Below are 19,635 nucleotides of genomic sequence, written 5' to 3' on the forward strand. Positions count from 1 at the left end.
CTAAAAATAAAAACCTCTACAGCATCGCTGCAATTAAAAGAAAATAACAACTGTGGTGAAAAGGCTGTGTAGTTTGAGAAATTGTGAATCTCAAGTTAATTAGTTTGATGCTTAAACTGACAAAAAATTAACACATAACTTATTCACATTTGTTAAATACAATTGTAAACAATAAATAAATAATCTGACGCTTTAATTTAATTTGCTCCACCAGGGGGCAGCATCCAACATGCAATGGAAACTGTATCTACTTGGAGCTACACTGGGATTAATTTAATGAGTGAACTGTGCTTGTCGCCATGTCTGCAGAGAAAGTGTGTGTAATGTAACACCTGAGACAGCGGAGGTTCGTATAAGTCCAGCTGCAGTCTCTGAACCACATAGTTGAAGTCGGCAGCACGGAAACACACAACATCTTTGGTTACACGAGGAGGCTCCGAGCTGAGAACAAGGGAGGGAGGGAGAGGAGGATTATATGATATCTGTCAGCGGGTAAGCTGTGTAAATACCGAGCGTGTGTCGCTCCTAGACAAACAGCCACAACCGAAACCGTCTGACATTCAAAGCGATCGCTTCTGTGTAGCGAGGATCACTGCCCACCTTTCTGCGGCGCACACAGCCTTCAGCACCCCCACAGCCGCCGTGGTCTGGCGCTCGAAGCCCTGTCCGATGTGATCAGCGTGGGCCCGAGTCCGATCCTCAAACAGCATCTCTCTGGGCTCGCTGGTCCTTGGCAGCGACTGCAGCAGGTTCTTCACCTCATTGGTGGAGCTGGGAGGAAACAGCAGAGTGCCCACACAGTTCACATTTCACTCCTGTCTGCTTCCCGCCGTCTAAATGCAGAAGACACTGACTAAAGGTGAGTGGGACGCTCGCCGTCCCGGTGTCTTTGTCTTCTGCTGTCTGCTACATAAACCCACAACACTTTTATTTGCTGCTGTTGTGTCTCGCGCTGATGACATCCAGACGGAGCTTGTTGCTCCTGAAACACGATGCTCTGAGATGTGTTGAATTTAAAGTTCCTTTGATAAAACTAAACTGAAAATGAATTGTTCTTATTATTATTTATCTCTTCATGCAAAATGTCAAAATAAAATGCAAAAAATCGTCATAATTTCTCATTTATAAACTAATATATTCATGTCAATGTCATAGAAGTCGAAAACAAATCACCAAATATTATTTTTTTTGTATTTGGATCAAAATTCAATCAAAAACCAGAATTATTGCTAATTAGTTTTTGTTAATTAACTAATTAACTAATTAATTAATTAATTAAGCACAAGTGTGCATCACAGCACCTCTGAAAGATTCCTTCTTTTACAGGCCGATTATTAATTATTCATAGTTCGTTAATTTTAAAAAAAAAATAAACATTTTTAAACACTTATTTGCAAGTTTATAGTTAATCCACAAAACGTAATGTCATCTTTGCACAAAATCCAAAAAACACAACAGGTGATCTTACATTCATTCGCCAAAAGATGAGTAACAAAAAAAAAAACAAAATGAAAGACTAATTAATAATAATGATATCTTTCAATGTATTTGTGTTAATATTAAACACTATTTTGGTGTTTTCTGTGAATGTCAAAGCATCTTCTGAAATAGACGTTTCCACGCCACTTCCACTCCTTTTCGATTATGCAAATTAAATTATAAGTTGTTAGAATATTTATTATGCATTTTGCTTATTATTTGCTACAACTATGTGTAATAGTCTTAAATTCTGATATATGTGCATTTTCTTTTATTTCTTGATGAACGTTCATTTTCCTTATTTACCTGAACTTCTCATTCAATTCATTCAAAAATCAGAATGAAAAATCGGAAATCGGTGTCAAAAAATAAGCATAAAGAAAAGTAGTCGACAAATGCGGACGCCAGAACACATACATGAGCGCTCGGCTACACGCGTGCAGACCGAGAAGCGGAGCAGCAAAAGCATAAAAATGAGCCGTTCTTCCAAACAATAGAAGTACTGCAGTCAGCTCACTACTGGATCAGTGACTCACTCTGGAGCTGCAGTCAGATTCAAACTAGAATATAAACACACGGAGTCTGCGAGAGATTCCTTCGAGAGTGTAACACACACACGCACGCACGCACACATGCAGCAGCGAGGCTGCCCGTGCTGAACGCCGAATTGTGCGTTCATTCATTCAAAGATAAGAGCAGAGAGGCATGAGCTGGTGGAAGAGGGGGAAAAAAAAAAAAAAAGAGAGAAAGACATGGAGGAAAATAGTAGAGAGAGCGGAGGGGGGAGATGAAACACAGAGAGGGAAAGAGGGCTTAGTGTGTCTGAGCTGACTGCAGTCTGACAGTAATAAATGTAAAACCAGGAAAGCTGGTAAGTGAAACGGTGAAAAGAGAGAGCGGTGTAAAGGGAGGAGTGCTGAAGGTGCATATCTACAATCGCCGTTTGAAGTCTACCATCTACTGGAGGTGCATGCGACAAATTGTCAGGAGAGGCTCCCGTGTGTTTTATGGCCGGATGAAGGAGGAGGAGGAGGAGGAGGAGGAGAACGTGAGGAATATACGAGTGGCGTTGGGAGTACGGAGATGGCGGAGGGAGGCAGGGGATAAATAAGGAGAGAGGTGGGGCGTCGAGGGATAAGGCAATAAAAGGAAGAAAGGCAGACGGGGAACCTCCTCTCTGATGAGAAATCCTGCTAATGTACATTTTAAAGCAACAACACACTCGTTTTCCACGATATTTTGCCGTCAAGTGTTGATCAAACCCTAAGAACCACTGAGATAAAAGCTCATCCCTATGTGCGCATCTTTGAATAACTTACTTTTTAATTGATTAGAGTTTAACACCAAACCCAGCGGAGGATGTCACTGACATTTAGGGCTGTAATGACGCATGGACGTCATCCATCATCTGTGACATGTTGTGGGAGACCCAATAATATACAGCCTACCACAGCGAACACAAATGCCACACTTCAGCCCCTCGACCGGGAAGATTTACAGCCACTGATCTGATCCGAGCAATTACAACGAGCCTCTTGATTGTCTCGGTTCGGTCTGTCCTCATCTGATGCCACTGCTTCGTGTGACACCGCTGCTTTCCAGTGAATTAACAAAACAAGATACATTACGAGAAAAAGTGGGTGTAAACAAACAGATTAATTAGCTGTATCTTTCTTAATACGTCTACATTCGATAAACTACCATTAGCTAAAAGGTTTGAAATGATTCCTTCACTGATTTATATTATTATTAATTAAGTGACTAGTTAATAGACTCGTGTTATTGTTTGCAGCAGCACTACTGTGTCAATATTTCATTATCGATGATGCAAATACAACAAATACCACTAGGAGTCATGTTTCCAGTCTGTCACTGTTTACAGTATCAAACAGACACTTGTAAACTACTCGTTCCTGTTGTATTTGTGCCCTAAATATTTGAAATTTCTTAAGCTAACGATATCAGACAGACAGATCTAAAATTCTACTTACTTGAATATTACCATAATTATTCTCTTTGTTTTATTTCTCTACCTCTAACCAGGCCCAGGCTCTCAATCAGCTCATCCTTCTCATAAAACCCGTATCTGACAGTAACATCGCAGTCTTTATCGAGGACTGCCTACAACCACCGCCGCAATTACTGTAAAACTCTGCGAGCGTGGCCGCTCTTCGGCAAATGGCTGAAATGCCTCAGCGTGTATTTATCATCTGACTGCTATAATCAAGCTAAATTCTCAGACTCGGAGTCTTGTCAGAAGCACAAAGCTTGACCTTTTCTCCAAAAACCACCAAGAAAAAAAGAAGCCGTGACGAGACGCTGCCCATGCCAAGCAGCCTCCCTCCCTAGAAAATAACATAGGGTCAAACTGCAGCCAAGGACGCGCTGCAAAACAAGATCTCAGTATTTCACTGTCTTTACGTCTTTGTCTTTACACACAGACATGAACGACACTTGCGCAGTTATTCTGTTCTTAATGTATTTGCTTTCTTTAACGCACATTTTCCCCACAAAACTGCAGAAAAGTGACCGTCTAATAAATCAAGTTAAAACAGGAAAGAGAGGTCAAGAGGAAGCAGACGACAGATTGGAAGAGAAACAGAAAGAGACGGAGGTAAAAAGAGGACAAGGACGGAGAAAAGAGAGAAGAGTCTGAAAGAGAATACAATTTATAATCAACTGATGGGATAAGAAAGAGAGAAAGAAGGAGATAATAGTTCTTTTTTTTTTTTTTTTTAAGCGTCCATCTGCATCTCTATGAAAACACATTTGCTCAGCAGCTGTTACACAAGTGTTTCTGACACACAGACACAAACATTCACAGTGTCACTAACGCTTCCTTCAGGCAACTCAAGACGACCTGCAGCACCAGCGCCGGCAAAACACGTACAAATGTGGAACATAATGTGCAAATTAAGGTGCAAATGCTAATTAAAAAGCAGGTAGGTGTCCTTTATTACTTCCTCGTGTGAAAAAAAAAAAGGTTTAATCAAGTTTTTTTTTAATGAAAAGGAAAAAAAACTCATTAAGAATTAGATGAATTTCATAATTAGTCCATTATTAAAATGTTTTTTTTTGTTTTTTTTTCAGTCAGGAGATATCACAAAATGAGCAACTTAATTTCTCAAAGATGATGCGAGTTCTTCAGATTAATTTTTTTTTAATCAAACGGCCGAAACGTAAACTTAAAATTGTCATTTAGCAAAGACAAATGCAGATAAAAGGGGCAATTTAGAAGCAAGAATTGAGGAAAAATTAATGTAAAATTTCGGGCGGTCATTTCTTTAAAATATGTAATCAGATGCTTTTCCACAGGTGACACTTTTATCTGATCTAAATCTACTATAAAGGGATATTTTTCAAGGCTTTAATACATTTATCAACATGTGAGTGGTCAAATATGCTCGCGTTAGACAAATGTATGCTATTATTTTTGCAACAATCCAACGCAAAACTGAATATTTTCCAGGAAAAAACTCAGATAGCAGGAGTTTAATTGTAAACAGAAATATTTACAGATTATTTTATGGATCGGGTGAAAGATTTGAATTCCTCATATACGGTCTAAGGTATATCAAGGTGCATGATCAAAATAAAATAAGCTGCGTTGCAAACTATCCAGATTTCCATGGGGGTCCAACAAGTGCTTGTACTCTGGAGGCAACTCAACTTACATCGTTAGTAAATACTGTCGACAGAATTATCTGCCACAGATCTAAAGCTGATTTTGCCAAAAGACCATTTTTTATTAATTTCTACTCAGGGAGGTTTGTCCCTGCTGCACAGCCTCGTGATTTCTCAAACTACGGGTCACGACGAGGGTCAAATCTAAGAACCCACACGAACAAAATAAGTCGCATTTAAAGGAATTAACGAGTTGTTATTGCGTCGTCTTTGACACCCCTGCTCACGATAAGCACGATTCTAACTAACTCCACAACAACTTTGCGCAAAAACATTAATAAACACAAAGAGGAAGAAACGAACGACACATGAAAGGAATGTGTGTTTGACTGGTTGCCAAGTGAAGTGGCGTCTGATGTAACCATGATCTCATCTGAGCCGCGCGCACGCGCACACACACACGCGCGCACACACACACACACACACACACACACACACACACACACACACACACACACACACACACACACACACACACACTCTCTGTGATGGTCTCGCTCATGTGTTTGAGACAGCGTGAGCAACAATGACACTGTGACACAGACGAACAGAGAGAGAGGGGGTAATTGCCTCATCCGGCGCCGCTCGGCTACAACAAAGCTTCCCATATTTAAAGCTGCTGCTTTAAATTGGCGAGTGTGTTTTGTTGCTTTTTTTTTTCTCTAATCAGTCCTCACGGGCAATGTGCAGATTCAAGCCGGTACACACCGATTCATGAACACCACGGAGACTTTAATAGTCATAAACAAACATAAATAACACTCCTAAATCTCTGTCTTTTTATTTGGTGCGCTGCTGAACTCACCGTTTTCTTTTGAAAGGAGACTTTGGTATATCGGCTACAGGTATCATCTGCTCTCCCGGTCTGACCCACATTATGGGGCCGTCGTCGCTCTCCGTGGGACTCATCTGTTTTAGGCTGGAGAACGTTCCCCACGGAAGAGTCCGCTGTGAGAGAAGGCAACACGTCGTTACACCCCTGTCTTTTTCAGTTGTTAACCAATTCATCAAGTATTTTATTTACCAAAAAAATAAAAAAATATTAAAAACCCATGCACAGACACATCTCCCCCGGCACGACTTGTCACCAGCAGCCGAGACGCTTCGTAGGGGAGTTGAATCAGAGCCAAAGCTGCTGCTGATGGATGGAAAGTGCCAGAGGATGTGCGTCTTTTGATATTCAGCATACGACGGCACTCCTACACTCGGCATGCGGGAGATTTCAAGTGTCAACACAGAATAACAGAGGACGAGCTTGTCACTCCTGTATGTTAGCAGCAGAAGTAAAAAAAAAAAAAAAACACTACTCGGTGGCCTGTTGCTACACAGACGCTTTAAAAAGAGAACCAACATCCCGAAAGTGAAACTGGGAAACGGCATAAAATCACTTGACGCGCCACTTAACGCCTCTTGTTTGCCAGCCACCACTTAGACTATTAGCTGTGGTGTTGATGTGTGTGTGTGTGTGTAGCAGGATCCTACGACTGGGATTTCTAAATAAGTCTCTTAAGATTTCTAGAAACAAATAGTCGCACATGAAGGAAAAGAACTGTTTTGGAGTAGAAGAAAATGCTCCAGGAAGAGCACTGGGGCAAGTAAAATTTTAATGGATGTGCACTGGTTGAAATAAAGCAGATCAAAATTTGATGTACTACTCAGCGAGGAAGACACAAAACTGTATTATGTCTCCGCACAATCCACTCAAAACTTTTCTATATCTTATTTTGGAACCCGCCTGTCACTTTCCCCACTCACCACCCATTCATCCACTCGTGCACTCGTGTACAGGATTACCGCCACTGATCCCTCACCTTCAGGAAAGTTGACTCCTCCAGCATGCTGAGGAATTCTGGGAAATAATCCCCAACCTCCTCGTCCACGGCTCCCACCAGACTGATCTGCCTCATGGCCCCAGCTCTGTATGTACCGTGACTGTAGGTTTTCTTCACCTGTCGAAGACACAATCATATATAATTAATTCATTACCCAGATTATTATTTTGTAGGTGAATTAAGTTCATAATTTACAAGTAAAACTATTTATATAGCAGTTTTCCTACAAAAACCACTACAAACATCACTCCAATATACACATTGTTGTCAACAGGACATGGCAGGACACTAAGGTTTGAGGCAAGGAGGACGCCACCTTTGGGGACATGGGGACATGAGGATCACCAAGGGTTAAAAGGTTCATGATATTATTCTGTTACAATAAGTTCACGGTTAAGGAATCAAAAACAAAAAAACAGCCAGTGTATTTCACCATCTTGCTCTTTAAAATTAAGTTAGACGCTTAAAAAAAATGTGCGTTTATGCCCTTGACCATAAATCCCACAAGTTACATTGTGGAGCATTAATTTGATTATTGTCTAGATAAATCTATCTAGCAATTCACAAATAAACAGCAACTAGTGTGCTTTACAACTAATAAATGGCCAAATCTTCAGGATACAGATGAAAATTTATCAATTCCCATGAAAAATTAGATAAAATATAATCACTCCCCGTCGGGGAATCGAACCCCGGTCTTCCGCGTGACAGGCGGAGATACTGTCCACTATACTAACGAGGAGACTAGTGTGTTACAGCCACATGCTCCAGATTGTTTCCACATTCTTCACATTCACCATTAAACCTCTTGACATTGCTTGTTTTGTTTCCTTCGTCATACTGCGCATATATTTAGTGACTAAAGGGTGAATAGTTTGGATTTACCTGCCGATTTAATAAAAGAATAGCTTTTTTTTTTCATCGGGTTACATGACAAAGAGGGGAAAAAAAAAAAAAAAAGAATTATAGCCCTGACCGAAAAACAATGTTTATATAACACAGATGCAATGTTTATTCTGGCGGGGCCAAGGAAAACACAAGATTAGACTAAACCTAAACCGGAGCAAAAAAAATAAAAAATAAAAAAAAGACAGACGGAAGCTGTTAATGATTACAGGGTGTCAAAACGGACGCCGTCTGCGCTCGAGGTTTTCACTTGATGTTTCTGCACCATCGGTGTGATTCAACCGACCGTTTGCTGGTTTTCACTTGGCCGACAGAGCGTCGGGCGTTTGTGACTGTGTGTCTAACCCATCCCTCCCTCTCCCTCTTCCCTCTCATCCTCAACAGTGTCTTTGTGTGTGCAGTACGTGCAGCACGGGGTCCGCATGCTCCACTGTTGGCTGATCAGGCTGTGTGTGTTTGTGTGTGCGTGTTTGTGTGTCTTGACCAAATCCTTGGCTGCACGCCTCCAGTGAGTCACCACTTGACAACGAGGCCGAGATAAAGGGATGGAGAAGGGAAGAGAAACAGACCGGAGGGAGGAGAGAGATGGATGGAGAGAGATGAGGAAGGAGGGGAAAACTCTTGGTAGACACAATAAAAAGCAGGGCGAAAAAGAAACGAGGAGAGGATGTATGTAACTTAAAGGATAAGCAGGTGAAAATAAATACTGTAGCTGTGAGGGTTGACAGCAGATGAGAATAAAAGGTGTTAAAGAGTCACAATAATACGAGAGGTGTGGGCATGGAGTGTGACAAGGTGGGACGAAGACAGATGAGGACAAGTTTAGAGAAGATGGGTGGAAGGAAGTGAAGGGGGAGTAATGATGATGGAAACAATAAATTGGGAACAATAAAAAAAAGGGGAAGGTGCTTGTCAGCTCCCAGGTGTGTCTTTAGGGTGAGGATGCAGGTGGCTCTAGCATATAGAAAGTGTCGTTATTAAACAATGGATGAAGATGAAGAGGTGCGAGCGCCGCAGGTGTGTTTGTCACAAAGTGAGCTCCTGATCCACCGCGTGTTCACTGGTCTGAGTACACAAACCAAACAACTGCCGACTGGCGTTTGTTTAATTTATGATGATTAAGTGCCTCGATCAATTTCTCATGCTTTAGCAGCTCAAGCCACAGGCTTCTTTGTTGTGTGTTCGCTGCACTTCACCTCATCTGTGCAGCGTCACTCAATATCCTCATAAGATGACGACTAAAAGCTCAAAATACTCCACAAACAGCACTTTAAATAGTCGCACCGAGTCAATGACCTAGATACCGAGAGAAAGAAATCAGTTTGTGTTGCACACGTGGATTCAAACGCACCAGTGCATGTATTTGTGGGTGTACTCATTTGCCTTTCTGCGTGATTATAATTGTTTGCTGTGCTTATGAGTGTCTGTGTGTGTGTGTGTTTACATGTGCATAATTTAACGGCTGAATAACCGCCGCCGTTTGCGAAGAGAAAAGCCTCTCGCTACTACAGGAGAGCGTATTACGCGACCACGGATAAAATTAACACCATTAAAAGACACACGGTCTATATTAAGTGAAGGCAAACAGGAAATGTGACAGACTTCCTCTGAGGTGCACACTTCAAGATGCGCCGGTCTTTCCTCGTCTCCGCGTACGTGCTTGTAAACGCACTCTCCACTTGCTGTTTTACACGTATTAACTCGTTTTGTCTCGTCCGTCTCGGCCTCTCCAGCACCGCCGCTCGCAACACTCCCATCCCTGATGGGGGCTATATTAGATCAATCCTCTATTTCTTGCTCTCCTTTCCGTCTCTGGCTCACTTGTTAACTCCGTAACAAGTTCTTCTCTCTTTAATCAACTCACTCTTTAGCCCCTGCAGCTGAATTCATGCCATGTCATCATCCCACTGCTGTATCTGACCTCATCCCGACCTCCCTGCGTCAGACTCCGTCTTCCTTCCCCTCTCCGCTGTCTCCGTCTAATCATCGCGTCCAGTCAGACAGTGGAGCAGTAAGTCTATGAGTCTATTACTGCGTCTGCGTCACAACAAAGCTTCTGGCTGCTGACTGGTGCCTCCAACACAATTGGACACACTTTTCTTTCATAATCTCTCCCTTGGCTCAACTACAAAGAGAGCCATGCAAACGCACGAACACACATTCATTAAAAAACAACACGATGGTCGCTTTTCACCTTCTTTGTTAAAAGACAAAGTCTTTTCAAGTCCAAATTAAAACCTGACAAAGTCTCGGCTTGTTTAGTAAACACCGTGTTAAAGATGGTTTTAAGTTGGCGTGTATCAGAGCGATCATCTAATAACTACTGTGATGACGTTTAATACAAAACAGAGAAACTGTGCGCAGCAAATCAGTCGATGTAAATCTGCTTCGTGAAATGGGATTTCCCAGAAACGAAAAATAATAAATAGCTGTAGGCTTCCTTCAGTCAACACGTGCAACAAAAATGAATAGTGGACCATTGTTTCACCTCCTAAGTATCAATTGACCTAAACACCAAATCACTGACCACAAAAAAATCTCTATTTCTCACAAGAAATAAGTCATAATTTAGTTAAGTTCCTTTTAACATTTCGGATTTTCCAGCAGCTAAACATGCTAGGTGTTAGCTTGTTTACAAATGAGAATAAGTTTTTAAAATCAGACCGCAAAACAAACTTCTCAGCTGTTTCTAATCTGAAACTTGCACACACTACAATATTTCAAAATAATAGTGCGACACACATCGTTCAGATTATTGTCTGAAATCATAAAGCACCCATGTGAAGTGGATGCCAACAAAGGTGAGACTTCAGTGTAATCACATGCTGTAAATCTAGTGGTTCACACTCCAGTCTGGCAGGTGGCAGTAGCGCAAATGCAAGAAACTGACAATCAAAGAAAAGAAAGAAGAGAGATTGGGATGAGAAAATGATTGGTAAGGCAGGAACTAAAGAACTGGAGGTGAGATTCGATCTGTCAGGTTTAATATCTGTCAACAGTAGTATGCTAGCTAATGTTAGCCTCAAGGCTGCCCCGTGTTCTTGGAGACTCGTTTCTCTCATTGGCTGCTGTATTTATGTAATGATCCAGATTTAAAATGGTACGTATAAAACACGTTAGACCGGATTTCTCCTGATTGTCACGAGCCCAGATTCACACGGATACAATATAGTACGTAAAGGCACAAATTAATTAAAAAATAAAAAATAAAAGCAGCATTCTGCTCCTTTGTTTTTGTTTTTACTCATCTGATGCCGTCGACTGTATCATTACACTCGGTGACTAAATGAGGAAGGCTGCATTAAACTTCAACCCGAGCACGTCGTGCATTGACTGTCGGGCTGAACTTGCCCAGCGAAAATGGAGTTCTGTAATCTTTAATAATCCTTTCCAGCAGTGAAAATGGCCTCAGACAGGTACTGAATACAAAATCCAGACACAGAGCGCGAGCAGCAGCAAAGCAACTCCGGTGCCTGCAGTCACGATCTGAACATCACAAACACGCAGCGTCAACCACTATGCACGATCAATTACGATATACAAGTGTGCGGGTGATTGTGTCTCATACTCAAAGAGTCAGCACATTAAATTGTGGCACACCAAAAAATATTTATATATATAAATATGTGTGTGTATACACACACATATTTATGGCTGGAAAATAGACCAAACAAAAGAGGGATAAACAAGGGAGGATGACAAAAAAGAGAGCCGTACAAAAGAGACGGAGAGCTGAAAAACCGTCTATGATGGACCATTAATCTGTGCGTGTTACTACCTGTGCGTCTGTTATCAGTATGCAAGCTCACATCTGTGTGTGTATGTGTAGACTGTATGTCTACTTCCCAAGGTCACTGCCGAGAGCGAGGAGGGAGGAAAAAATTAACAAGACCAGTGGACAATGACGTTAGTCCTGCAAGGAACATTACTCTTAAAGGGACAGACCAGGAAGTGGCTTTGCAGGGAAAGTTTAGACAAAAACGTACATTTAAATGTGGTTAATTAATTAATGAATTCATTATCTGGTTAATTTATGCAAAATAATTCAGAGATCAATGATGCGTTGTTTATGGAGACAAATGCGGACAAAGCAGATATAAACATGAATATGAATGTTTAATATTTCATAGAAATAGAAGAAATAGCAGGAAGGAGAGCGATAGGAAGCACAAACCGATCCACCTCCTGTGCTGCCACACAAACTCAATCACACACCCAGTACGGTACCTGGTCCTGCCTGCAGTCTTGTTGAAAAAGAGCAGGCAGTATCTCAGCACAAAGCCACTCAGGAGGTTTCAGGCAACAAAAGGCTTTTCATTAGTGAACTATAGACATGGGACAACTCTAAATGAAGAGGTCTCACTGTGTCGCTGTGCTCAGAGGAGGCAATCCACAGCAGTTCCACCACCACCAGAACACACACACACACACACACACACACACACACACACACACACACACACACACACACACACACACACACACACACCAACATTTCTTGTTTTTCCAGTTGTCCTCAAAGCGTATAGTGAGGAGCAGGTAAGAGGTTTCAGGCTGCAGCTGCTCCTGTACTTGTGCTTTTAAATGAAAAGAAAGAGGAAAAACACCTTTTTCTGTTAGTCTTGACTCTTTAGCCTGACTTAAAGCGAACCTGCCACCTGCCTGACAGCATTCATCGCTCACAGCCTCCGACTCCACCTCTTGCTTTCTCATTCTTGAGCCTATTTTTCCGTCACTTGCTTTATCTTTTATTGACCGCCCGTTTCGCTCCCTTTTAAGTTTTGTCTTTCTTTTTTTTTTAAACTGCATTTCGTTGTCACCCTTGGGTCTTTTCTAACGTTCTTGCTTTCGCTCTCTAATAATGACATCCTTTGCTTTCATAAGATTACAGAGTAATGCCCGAATGTGCACTCTTGTCATTTAGTCTGAGAAATCAGTATAAATGCCAAAAGCTGTTTTAATGCCAAGCAGATGGAGGCAGATGCTTCGAACAGATGGTTAAAGCCACAACAATACAGCGTGTTCGTGCACTAGGGTTTGAGCCAGTGTATTGGAAGCGCCACAGACCACCCAGACCTAAGCATCAGGGAGTTTATTTATTTACGCATTTTATAATACGTTTTTTTTTATTACTACAGTTACAGGGTGGCAGCTCAGTTGGAAACAGATGTCACGGTTTGAAAAGCTCACCAGTGACATTTCCTGGTCGGAACAAATCGGGGCTTTCTAGCCTCTCATTATGCACGGATTTGTAACTCCTACAAGTAAAACAGTCAAGTGACACTTGTCAATAAGAAAAGAGACGGCCAACATTCCCGTCTTCGCCGCCCACATTCTTGGGCTGACAAAAGAACTAATGCTTCGACACCAACTTCGAGCCAAGGCCAGTTTCTCTTTGCTAACAAAAGTACAGCAGATACCATTGATGCTACATGTACCAGAGACACTGAGCGATGTTCACATGTGGAATCACAGCAGCTGGTGCAGGAGCAACAATATGTTCAACAACAACTGAAAAGTCTCCAAAGTGTGGAAAACATTAACTTTATAAGTTATAAGCAATTATAGTTTGTCCACAACTTGCAGACACAGGGGACCATGTTCTGTCTATTATTAATATTATTATTATTCTCTCAGGTCTCAACTTCAGTGTACACTTTTAATAGTATAGTATAATAGTTTATCTAAGTATTTCAATTGTTAGCACCTTGTTTTTAGACCATATGTATCTAATGGGTTTGCTCCATCTGCAATTCATTTGTACTTGTACATTGACAATAAAGATATCTACCTAACAGACGTTGACTGTGCACCACGTTGTGTTTCACTTCAGAAAGGTGAGTCGACACCAAGTCACAGTTTATCGGCTACAAATAAATTATCTGTTACACAACAGCTGTCCTCACAGCTCTCACAGATATTTTTATTTTACCCACAAGTACAAGTCTGCCCCGACTATAACTGAGATTTTTCCTTTTTCACAGGCTCACGGCCGCATATTTGATGCAGTGACATTACTGCGCACATGGGTGCTCCCCAAATGATTAATGTTTTTATTTGCATAGACGGCAGGAAAGTGAGATCAAGTGCCGGAGTCGCATGTGACGCCTTTCGGTGACGTGTTTGCACTTGATCAATGCGAAGCTGAAGTTTTGAAAAGCACTCAAGCAACAAGCCTCGAGCCAAACTCTCGCACATTCATCTAAGCTTGTACAAGAGAAAAATACCCAAGCTTCCTGCTCTTCCTGCGTCTACAATGCGTGCAAGTGTGAGAAAATCTAAAAAAAAAACAACAATCCTCCTTCACCGTGCGTCCCCAGCTTACAACTACTTGATCAAAACAGATCTCAGAACAACCTTTGGGTACTTCCCCTTGACCACAGTGGCGTCATAAATGCGTCAAAACCTCAGTGTGAACTTCGTCAATTAGTGTTCATGACAGTTGTGATACCAAGCCTCAGGTAACATAGTTTGGAGGCGGTTGCTATTGTAGACGTGAGGACTTTTTATTTCTCGTGTCAGTTAGATGCCTCATCATCTGCTCACCGGCTCCACAGCTCCAGGTTTGAATAAGCAAGTAAGTAATTTGTCAGCATAGTTTCAGAATTGTGTACGCTCTACACACATCCTCTATCAAATAAATCAATGAACTCCCTTTATCGACTCACCTGAGAGTAGAAATTAGCCATAGTGGTGGTTTCTATGTCCTTCTTCCCCAGTATTTCCATTTTGACTGGAGCCGATGGGAACTTGGATGAGAAGTAGTCCAAGAAGTCCGGTAGATACTCGGCTTCTCCGTGGACGATCCCCATGACGTAATGAGCTGCCTGCAAAACACACAATTCAGATAAGTCTCACCTTCCTTAATGAGCTAAAGACCTAAATTAAAGCTGCACAGGTATAACACGCAAACTATAATTTTCAAACCAACTATTATATAAAGAGAGGTCAGAGATGAGTGAAGTAATCGACTTTGTCGGCAGCAGGTGCTACGACGCGGCAGCTGCAAAAAAAAAAAATAATCAGCATTCACGGATCAATCTGTTCAGCGTGTGTGCCGCACCTGCGACGAGTCCTCGCTGAACGCCAAGGTGACGAACTCCTCGGCGAATCTCTGCCTCTGGTCCGCGGAGAGAGAGGAGAGCTGGGACGCGTAGGCGTGAGCGACAAGCGCCCCTCCGTTAGGCTGGTTCTCTATGTGGATGTACGGGGCGAACTCCAGACCCGCCAAGCCCGGGTAGGTGGTCTGCGGGTGGTGTTTGATCGGGGAAGGGAGAGGGCTCCTGTTGGAGGAGGACGACGGAGAGTCGAGGGAGTCGTGAGGAGAGGAGTTGAAGAGGGATTTGGAAGCGAGAGGAGGAGAGGAAGCCGGGTGGTGGGAGGTTTTGTTGTTGGGCGGAGGGTAAACGGGTAGAGGGGACTTGAACGGGGAAAGGGAGGCATGTTGCGTTGGTTCAGAGGAAGGAGAGGTCGGAGACGAGGAGGAAGGAGGGAGGAGAAGCAGCCCCGCGCAAAGGGTTTGGCAGGAGCGGTGGTACATCTTCACTCGCTTGTGCTTCTCCCCTTCTTTGTGTTTCTTCTTCTTTTTCTTCTTCACTTTTTTGATTTGCAGCTCCTCGGAGTTGATCTTGGCTTTTTCTTTTTCATCTGGACAGAGTGACAGAGAGAGAGAGAGAGAGAGAGAGGGAGAGAAGGGGAACACTTTTAAAACGTAGACACAAAAATACGAGGAGCAGGTTGTCATTCTGAAAAGCCTTAAAAGCGGCTTTGTAGGAATCTATAAAAGTCGGTTTTCTGATGTGTGATGGATCAACAAACTAAAATGTCTCTCTCCAGCACCCGGCTGTGAGAAAAGAGTTTTTCTCGGGTCCTCTTATAATGCTGAAAAAAAAAAAAAAAAAAAAACGTTCCCAGCAAAATAAACTGAACAAAAAAAAAAAAAAAAAAGCCGGGAACAAGATTGATTGATTGTGTTCAAGAGCTTGTTAGAAGACGTGAAAAAGAAACAGAGGGAAAAACTAAAATCACTCCCTTTCTAATAATGACACACCTGAAATCTGGCAGTTAAAAACAATACAACTGGAAACTATTTCTGCAGACTGATGACTCATTGCTTTTCTCACAGAGTGTATGTGCAGGAATAAATTGAAGGGGACCGAAATGCAGCTGTGCAATAAAACACACTTAACCGGTGGCACATTTGAAAAGAGATAATACTTAACATGGTTTTACAGCTCTTAAAATGCCTGAGGCCGGACAAAGTAGAACATGCAAATGTATGCAAACTGTGACTGTATGTATTATCTGTGTGTGTCAGAGCCAAATGTTTTCAAACATGCAGCCAGCAGGCTTACTCTTGCCAAGCTGTGGTGTAAACAAGTGAACATATAATGTATATACATATATATATATATGTACGTGTGTGTGTGTGTGTGTGTGCGCTGGTGATAGAGGTGCCGCTGCCTCAGCATTATTTAAACATCCGCTATAAACACGCAGACTCAGTGTTGCTTGTACCCAACACACGTTCAAAGCCAGATAAGGCAGGAATGAGACAGAATGAAAAACAGCACAGAGAGGGTATTAAAGAGAGCAACAGAGAGAGGGAGAGGGGGGGGAGAAGGTATTTGCAGTACAATACCCAAGCTACTAATCCAAAAGCTTTAACCCACGAGTCACCCCTCCCCCAAATCTATCTACACGCACCAATGTTTAGTCCTAAACCTCAGCCTTCGTCAACCAACGGACACAGAGGAAAATAGGTGAGGATCAATTAATTGGATTCTGCATTAGAACTGCAATTAACTCATAAAGAGCAGCTGAGGGGAAACAACTGGTACACACCATCATAAACTAGTAAAAAAGTGTCACATACATCCCTGCGCTAAATATTAAAACTTTATGAAGGTTGTGATTTTCAGAATAAAAAAATACCGCTTTTTTATTTTGGATGCTGTGGTTTGTAGTTTCTATTAAACTGTATTCTGTTGTGTACAGAAACAGTTTCACAGCAACGCAAAATACATCCTCCAAAACCGAATCACAACCCGCCTGACGCCATTTCAACATAAACTGAACTGAACTGAGTCATGAAGGGGGATTTACTGCAGGACTGCTATATATTACGGTGCATTCGCTTCCCACTAGTGTACCTAATGAAGTGGCCGGTGAGCGTTTATTCTTAAACATAATGAGTTAAATGAGTGTCAGCCTGTTAAATTCTGTATAAGTTTCACATTTTCCTTCCTTTATGCACATTTGCCTCTAATTCCGATTCAGTCTGATTCTGCAACAGCTGGTTTAGATTTCATCAATTACAAAAAATGTCCTGCTGAAGAATCCTAGACAGTAGCCGCCCCTTCCTGCAGAGTTTTAACATTTAAAAGCCTATTTGCATGGGACTAGTATTTCCTGGGGATCTATAGTAATTTGTAATAATTGCAGAGTTTCGTCTTTGACCGTAATGCCGTGCAAATCGGCCATGTCCATAATTTGTAAAGGAAAAATTACACAGCAAATTGCCGACCGTATTCCTCTGAAAACAGGTCCTGTAGTAATACAAGACCTGTAATTATTGGGTTTTTTTTTCTTAAAGGAGTTTTGTTTAGGACACAGCATGAAGAGACAGACAAAAAATTAAGCTCCAAGAGTCGATAAGCGTAGTGGTGGAAAAAGGTGCAATAATACCTCTGAGAAGCAGAGAGTATTAGAGCCTTAACATAATATTCAAGGATAAAGTCAACTGATTTGAATTTGATCGTCCGTTCCAAATGCGCAGCACGAACCAGACATGGGGGGTAATTTCTGAATAAGTCCACAGGTAATACTCCTCCCACGGGGATAAGGTTTACGAAACATAATTAACATCTATATAGGTCGGATGCTTTCTCACATACATATTTATACCTGGACGGTCATGATGAGCTTTGAGGTCAGGTAAGCTCCCCGTTAAATACACAAACAGTCTCAGTGGCAGTGAAGCAGCCTTTACTGTCAGCGTGGCCATTTGCTACCTATTGATTTCCTATACATGTTTCCACCGGCTCCCTCTCCCTCTCCCTCCCTCTCTCTCTCCCTCTTTATCGTTCTATTTACTTGTAAACTTAACACTCTCTCGCTGATTAAATTTCTAACTTTCCCTCCGCGTCTCTCCATCAGCCCTCACTTTTGTAAATAGTCTCTGATTAAATGCGCCACTCGCTATCACTAAAAAAAAAAAAAAAAAAACGACTCTCTGGTGGGGATTTCTCTCTCAAATCTAATCGTGTCTCTATTCCTGTAAAACACACATGATTTAATACAAGACTCTCTAGCAGGATGTGAGCAAGAAAAACCAAACACCGACTCTTACTCCGTCTCTCCACATCCAGTCTTTTTCTGACTCTACGCCGATAACGAGAGGATGAACCGACACGTATGAGGGCATGTCCCTCGTACAGAAAGTAAATGAAACAGTGCACCGGATGAACTCTCTGTAATTTCCATCTGCAGTTACTGGTCACGGTATGTGGCTAATGCTCCACTAAGTCCTTGAAATGTCACAGTGTGGTCATGACATTCCAGCAAAAGACACAAGTGAGACCACAAGTGCACAAATCATATCAATAAAAATAAAATTGCATCCATGTTTAAATATATATATATTTATATGATTAAATTGTGTGTTTGTGTGTATTGGTTTAAAAAAAAAAAAAAAAGCCTTAAAAAGAAAATTACCACTGTTGAAAAATGGCTGAGCTCAGATTACTCACATGGAGGAGACCAGTGGAGATTACAGTCGCGGAGCTCTGCAAATAATTCACCGCCGTCTAAAGGTTAACAACGAAAGTCGCCTCTGCATTCATGAAGTGTACACACAGTGGAGGCCGACTCGTTCGCTGGCAGGCTGACACTGGAGATTCATCTCCGTCCGTCTCCTCACACTATACGCCCAGAGTCACGTATGTTCTAGACGCTACATGTCTATGACGTTTCTGCTTAGTTTATTTTTCGCAATATACAATCGTATCTTCTTATACGATAAAGTGAGGTCTATTATGAAACACTCACAGGAAATACAGTAACTTTAGTCTATGAGTTGAGCTCTCTTTTGTCAAAAACACGTCTAGAAAACACTACTTTCTTTTTTTGTCGTTTTCTGAGAGCAAACCACTTGCTCGCCAAGTATCGCCTGACTACTTATTATAACGACAACAGTTTGTTTCACTGCCCCCAGAGCTCCGTCAGTTGTGGCGTTAAACCACTTTTTCCATTATAACCACAAATTTCTCCAAAACAACCAGACTCAAACGTTTGAGAATGTCAAAATTAATCAATTCATTTTTTTTTTTATGATTTACTTTATTTCAGTCAATTGTTTCCTTCATTAATGGGCAATGATCTGCTCTTCAGGTTTTGGTTTCTTGCCCAGGCACATTTCGAATTAGCCTTCAGTTCGAACCATGAATGATAAGAGATTGAACCACCAACCCTGCAATTAGCGGACGACCCACTCTACCCCCCTGAACCACAGCTGCCTAAAATCTAAAATGTGAAGCAGTGGGAAGTGAGTGTCAGAGAAAGGTTGGCGTTAGACACATGGGTGGACAAGACTCCCCTGTCTCGTCTCCCGGCCTCTCTCGTTACGATCAAAGTTAAGCCAGAAGGTCAGACTGAACAAACCGTAAGTACATCTTTGTGTGAAGAGCAAAGGTCGGGGTCGGTCTAATTCCAGGGCTTAAGTTCTCAAGAAAAT

The 19,635-nt window shown here is 41.9% G+C and overlaps 1 protein-coding gene and 1 non-coding gene across 2 annotated transcripts in view; both read right to left on the minus strand.

The window, feature by feature from the left end:
• The window catches only part of LOC125000226 (lysine-specific demethylase RSBN1L-like), a 32,033-nt gene that overhangs the window by 4,760 nt on the left and 7,638 nt on the right, over positions 1-19,635 (minus strand). The window contains exons 3-8 of the mRNA XM_047575637.1: positions 14,965-15,548; positions 14,570-14,728; positions 6,975-7,112; positions 5,969-6,111; positions 601-771; positions 333-441 (exon numbers count right to left, since the gene is read on the minus strand). Of these exons, the coding sequence (XP_047431593.1) occupies positions 333-441; positions 601-771; positions 5,969-6,111; positions 6,975-7,112; positions 14,570-14,728; positions 14,965-15,548 (1,304 nt within the window). The remainder of the gene's footprint in view (positions 1-332; positions 442-600; positions 772-5,968; positions 6,112-6,974; positions 7,113-14,569; positions 14,729-14,964; positions 15,549-19,635) is intronic.
• Positions 7,666-7,737, minus strand: trnad-guc. Its single transcript has one exon. It is a non-coding gene; the product is annotated as a tRNA-Asp (tRNA).

This window comes from Mugil cephalus, chromosome 22 (assembly GCF_022458985.1).
Source record: "Mugil cephalus isolate CIBA_MC_2020 chromosome 22, CIBA_Mcephalus_1.1, whole genome shotgun sequence".
Classification (NCBI taxonomy): Eukaryota; Metazoa; Chordata; class Actinopteri; order Mugiliformes; family Mugilidae; genus Mugil; species Mugil cephalus.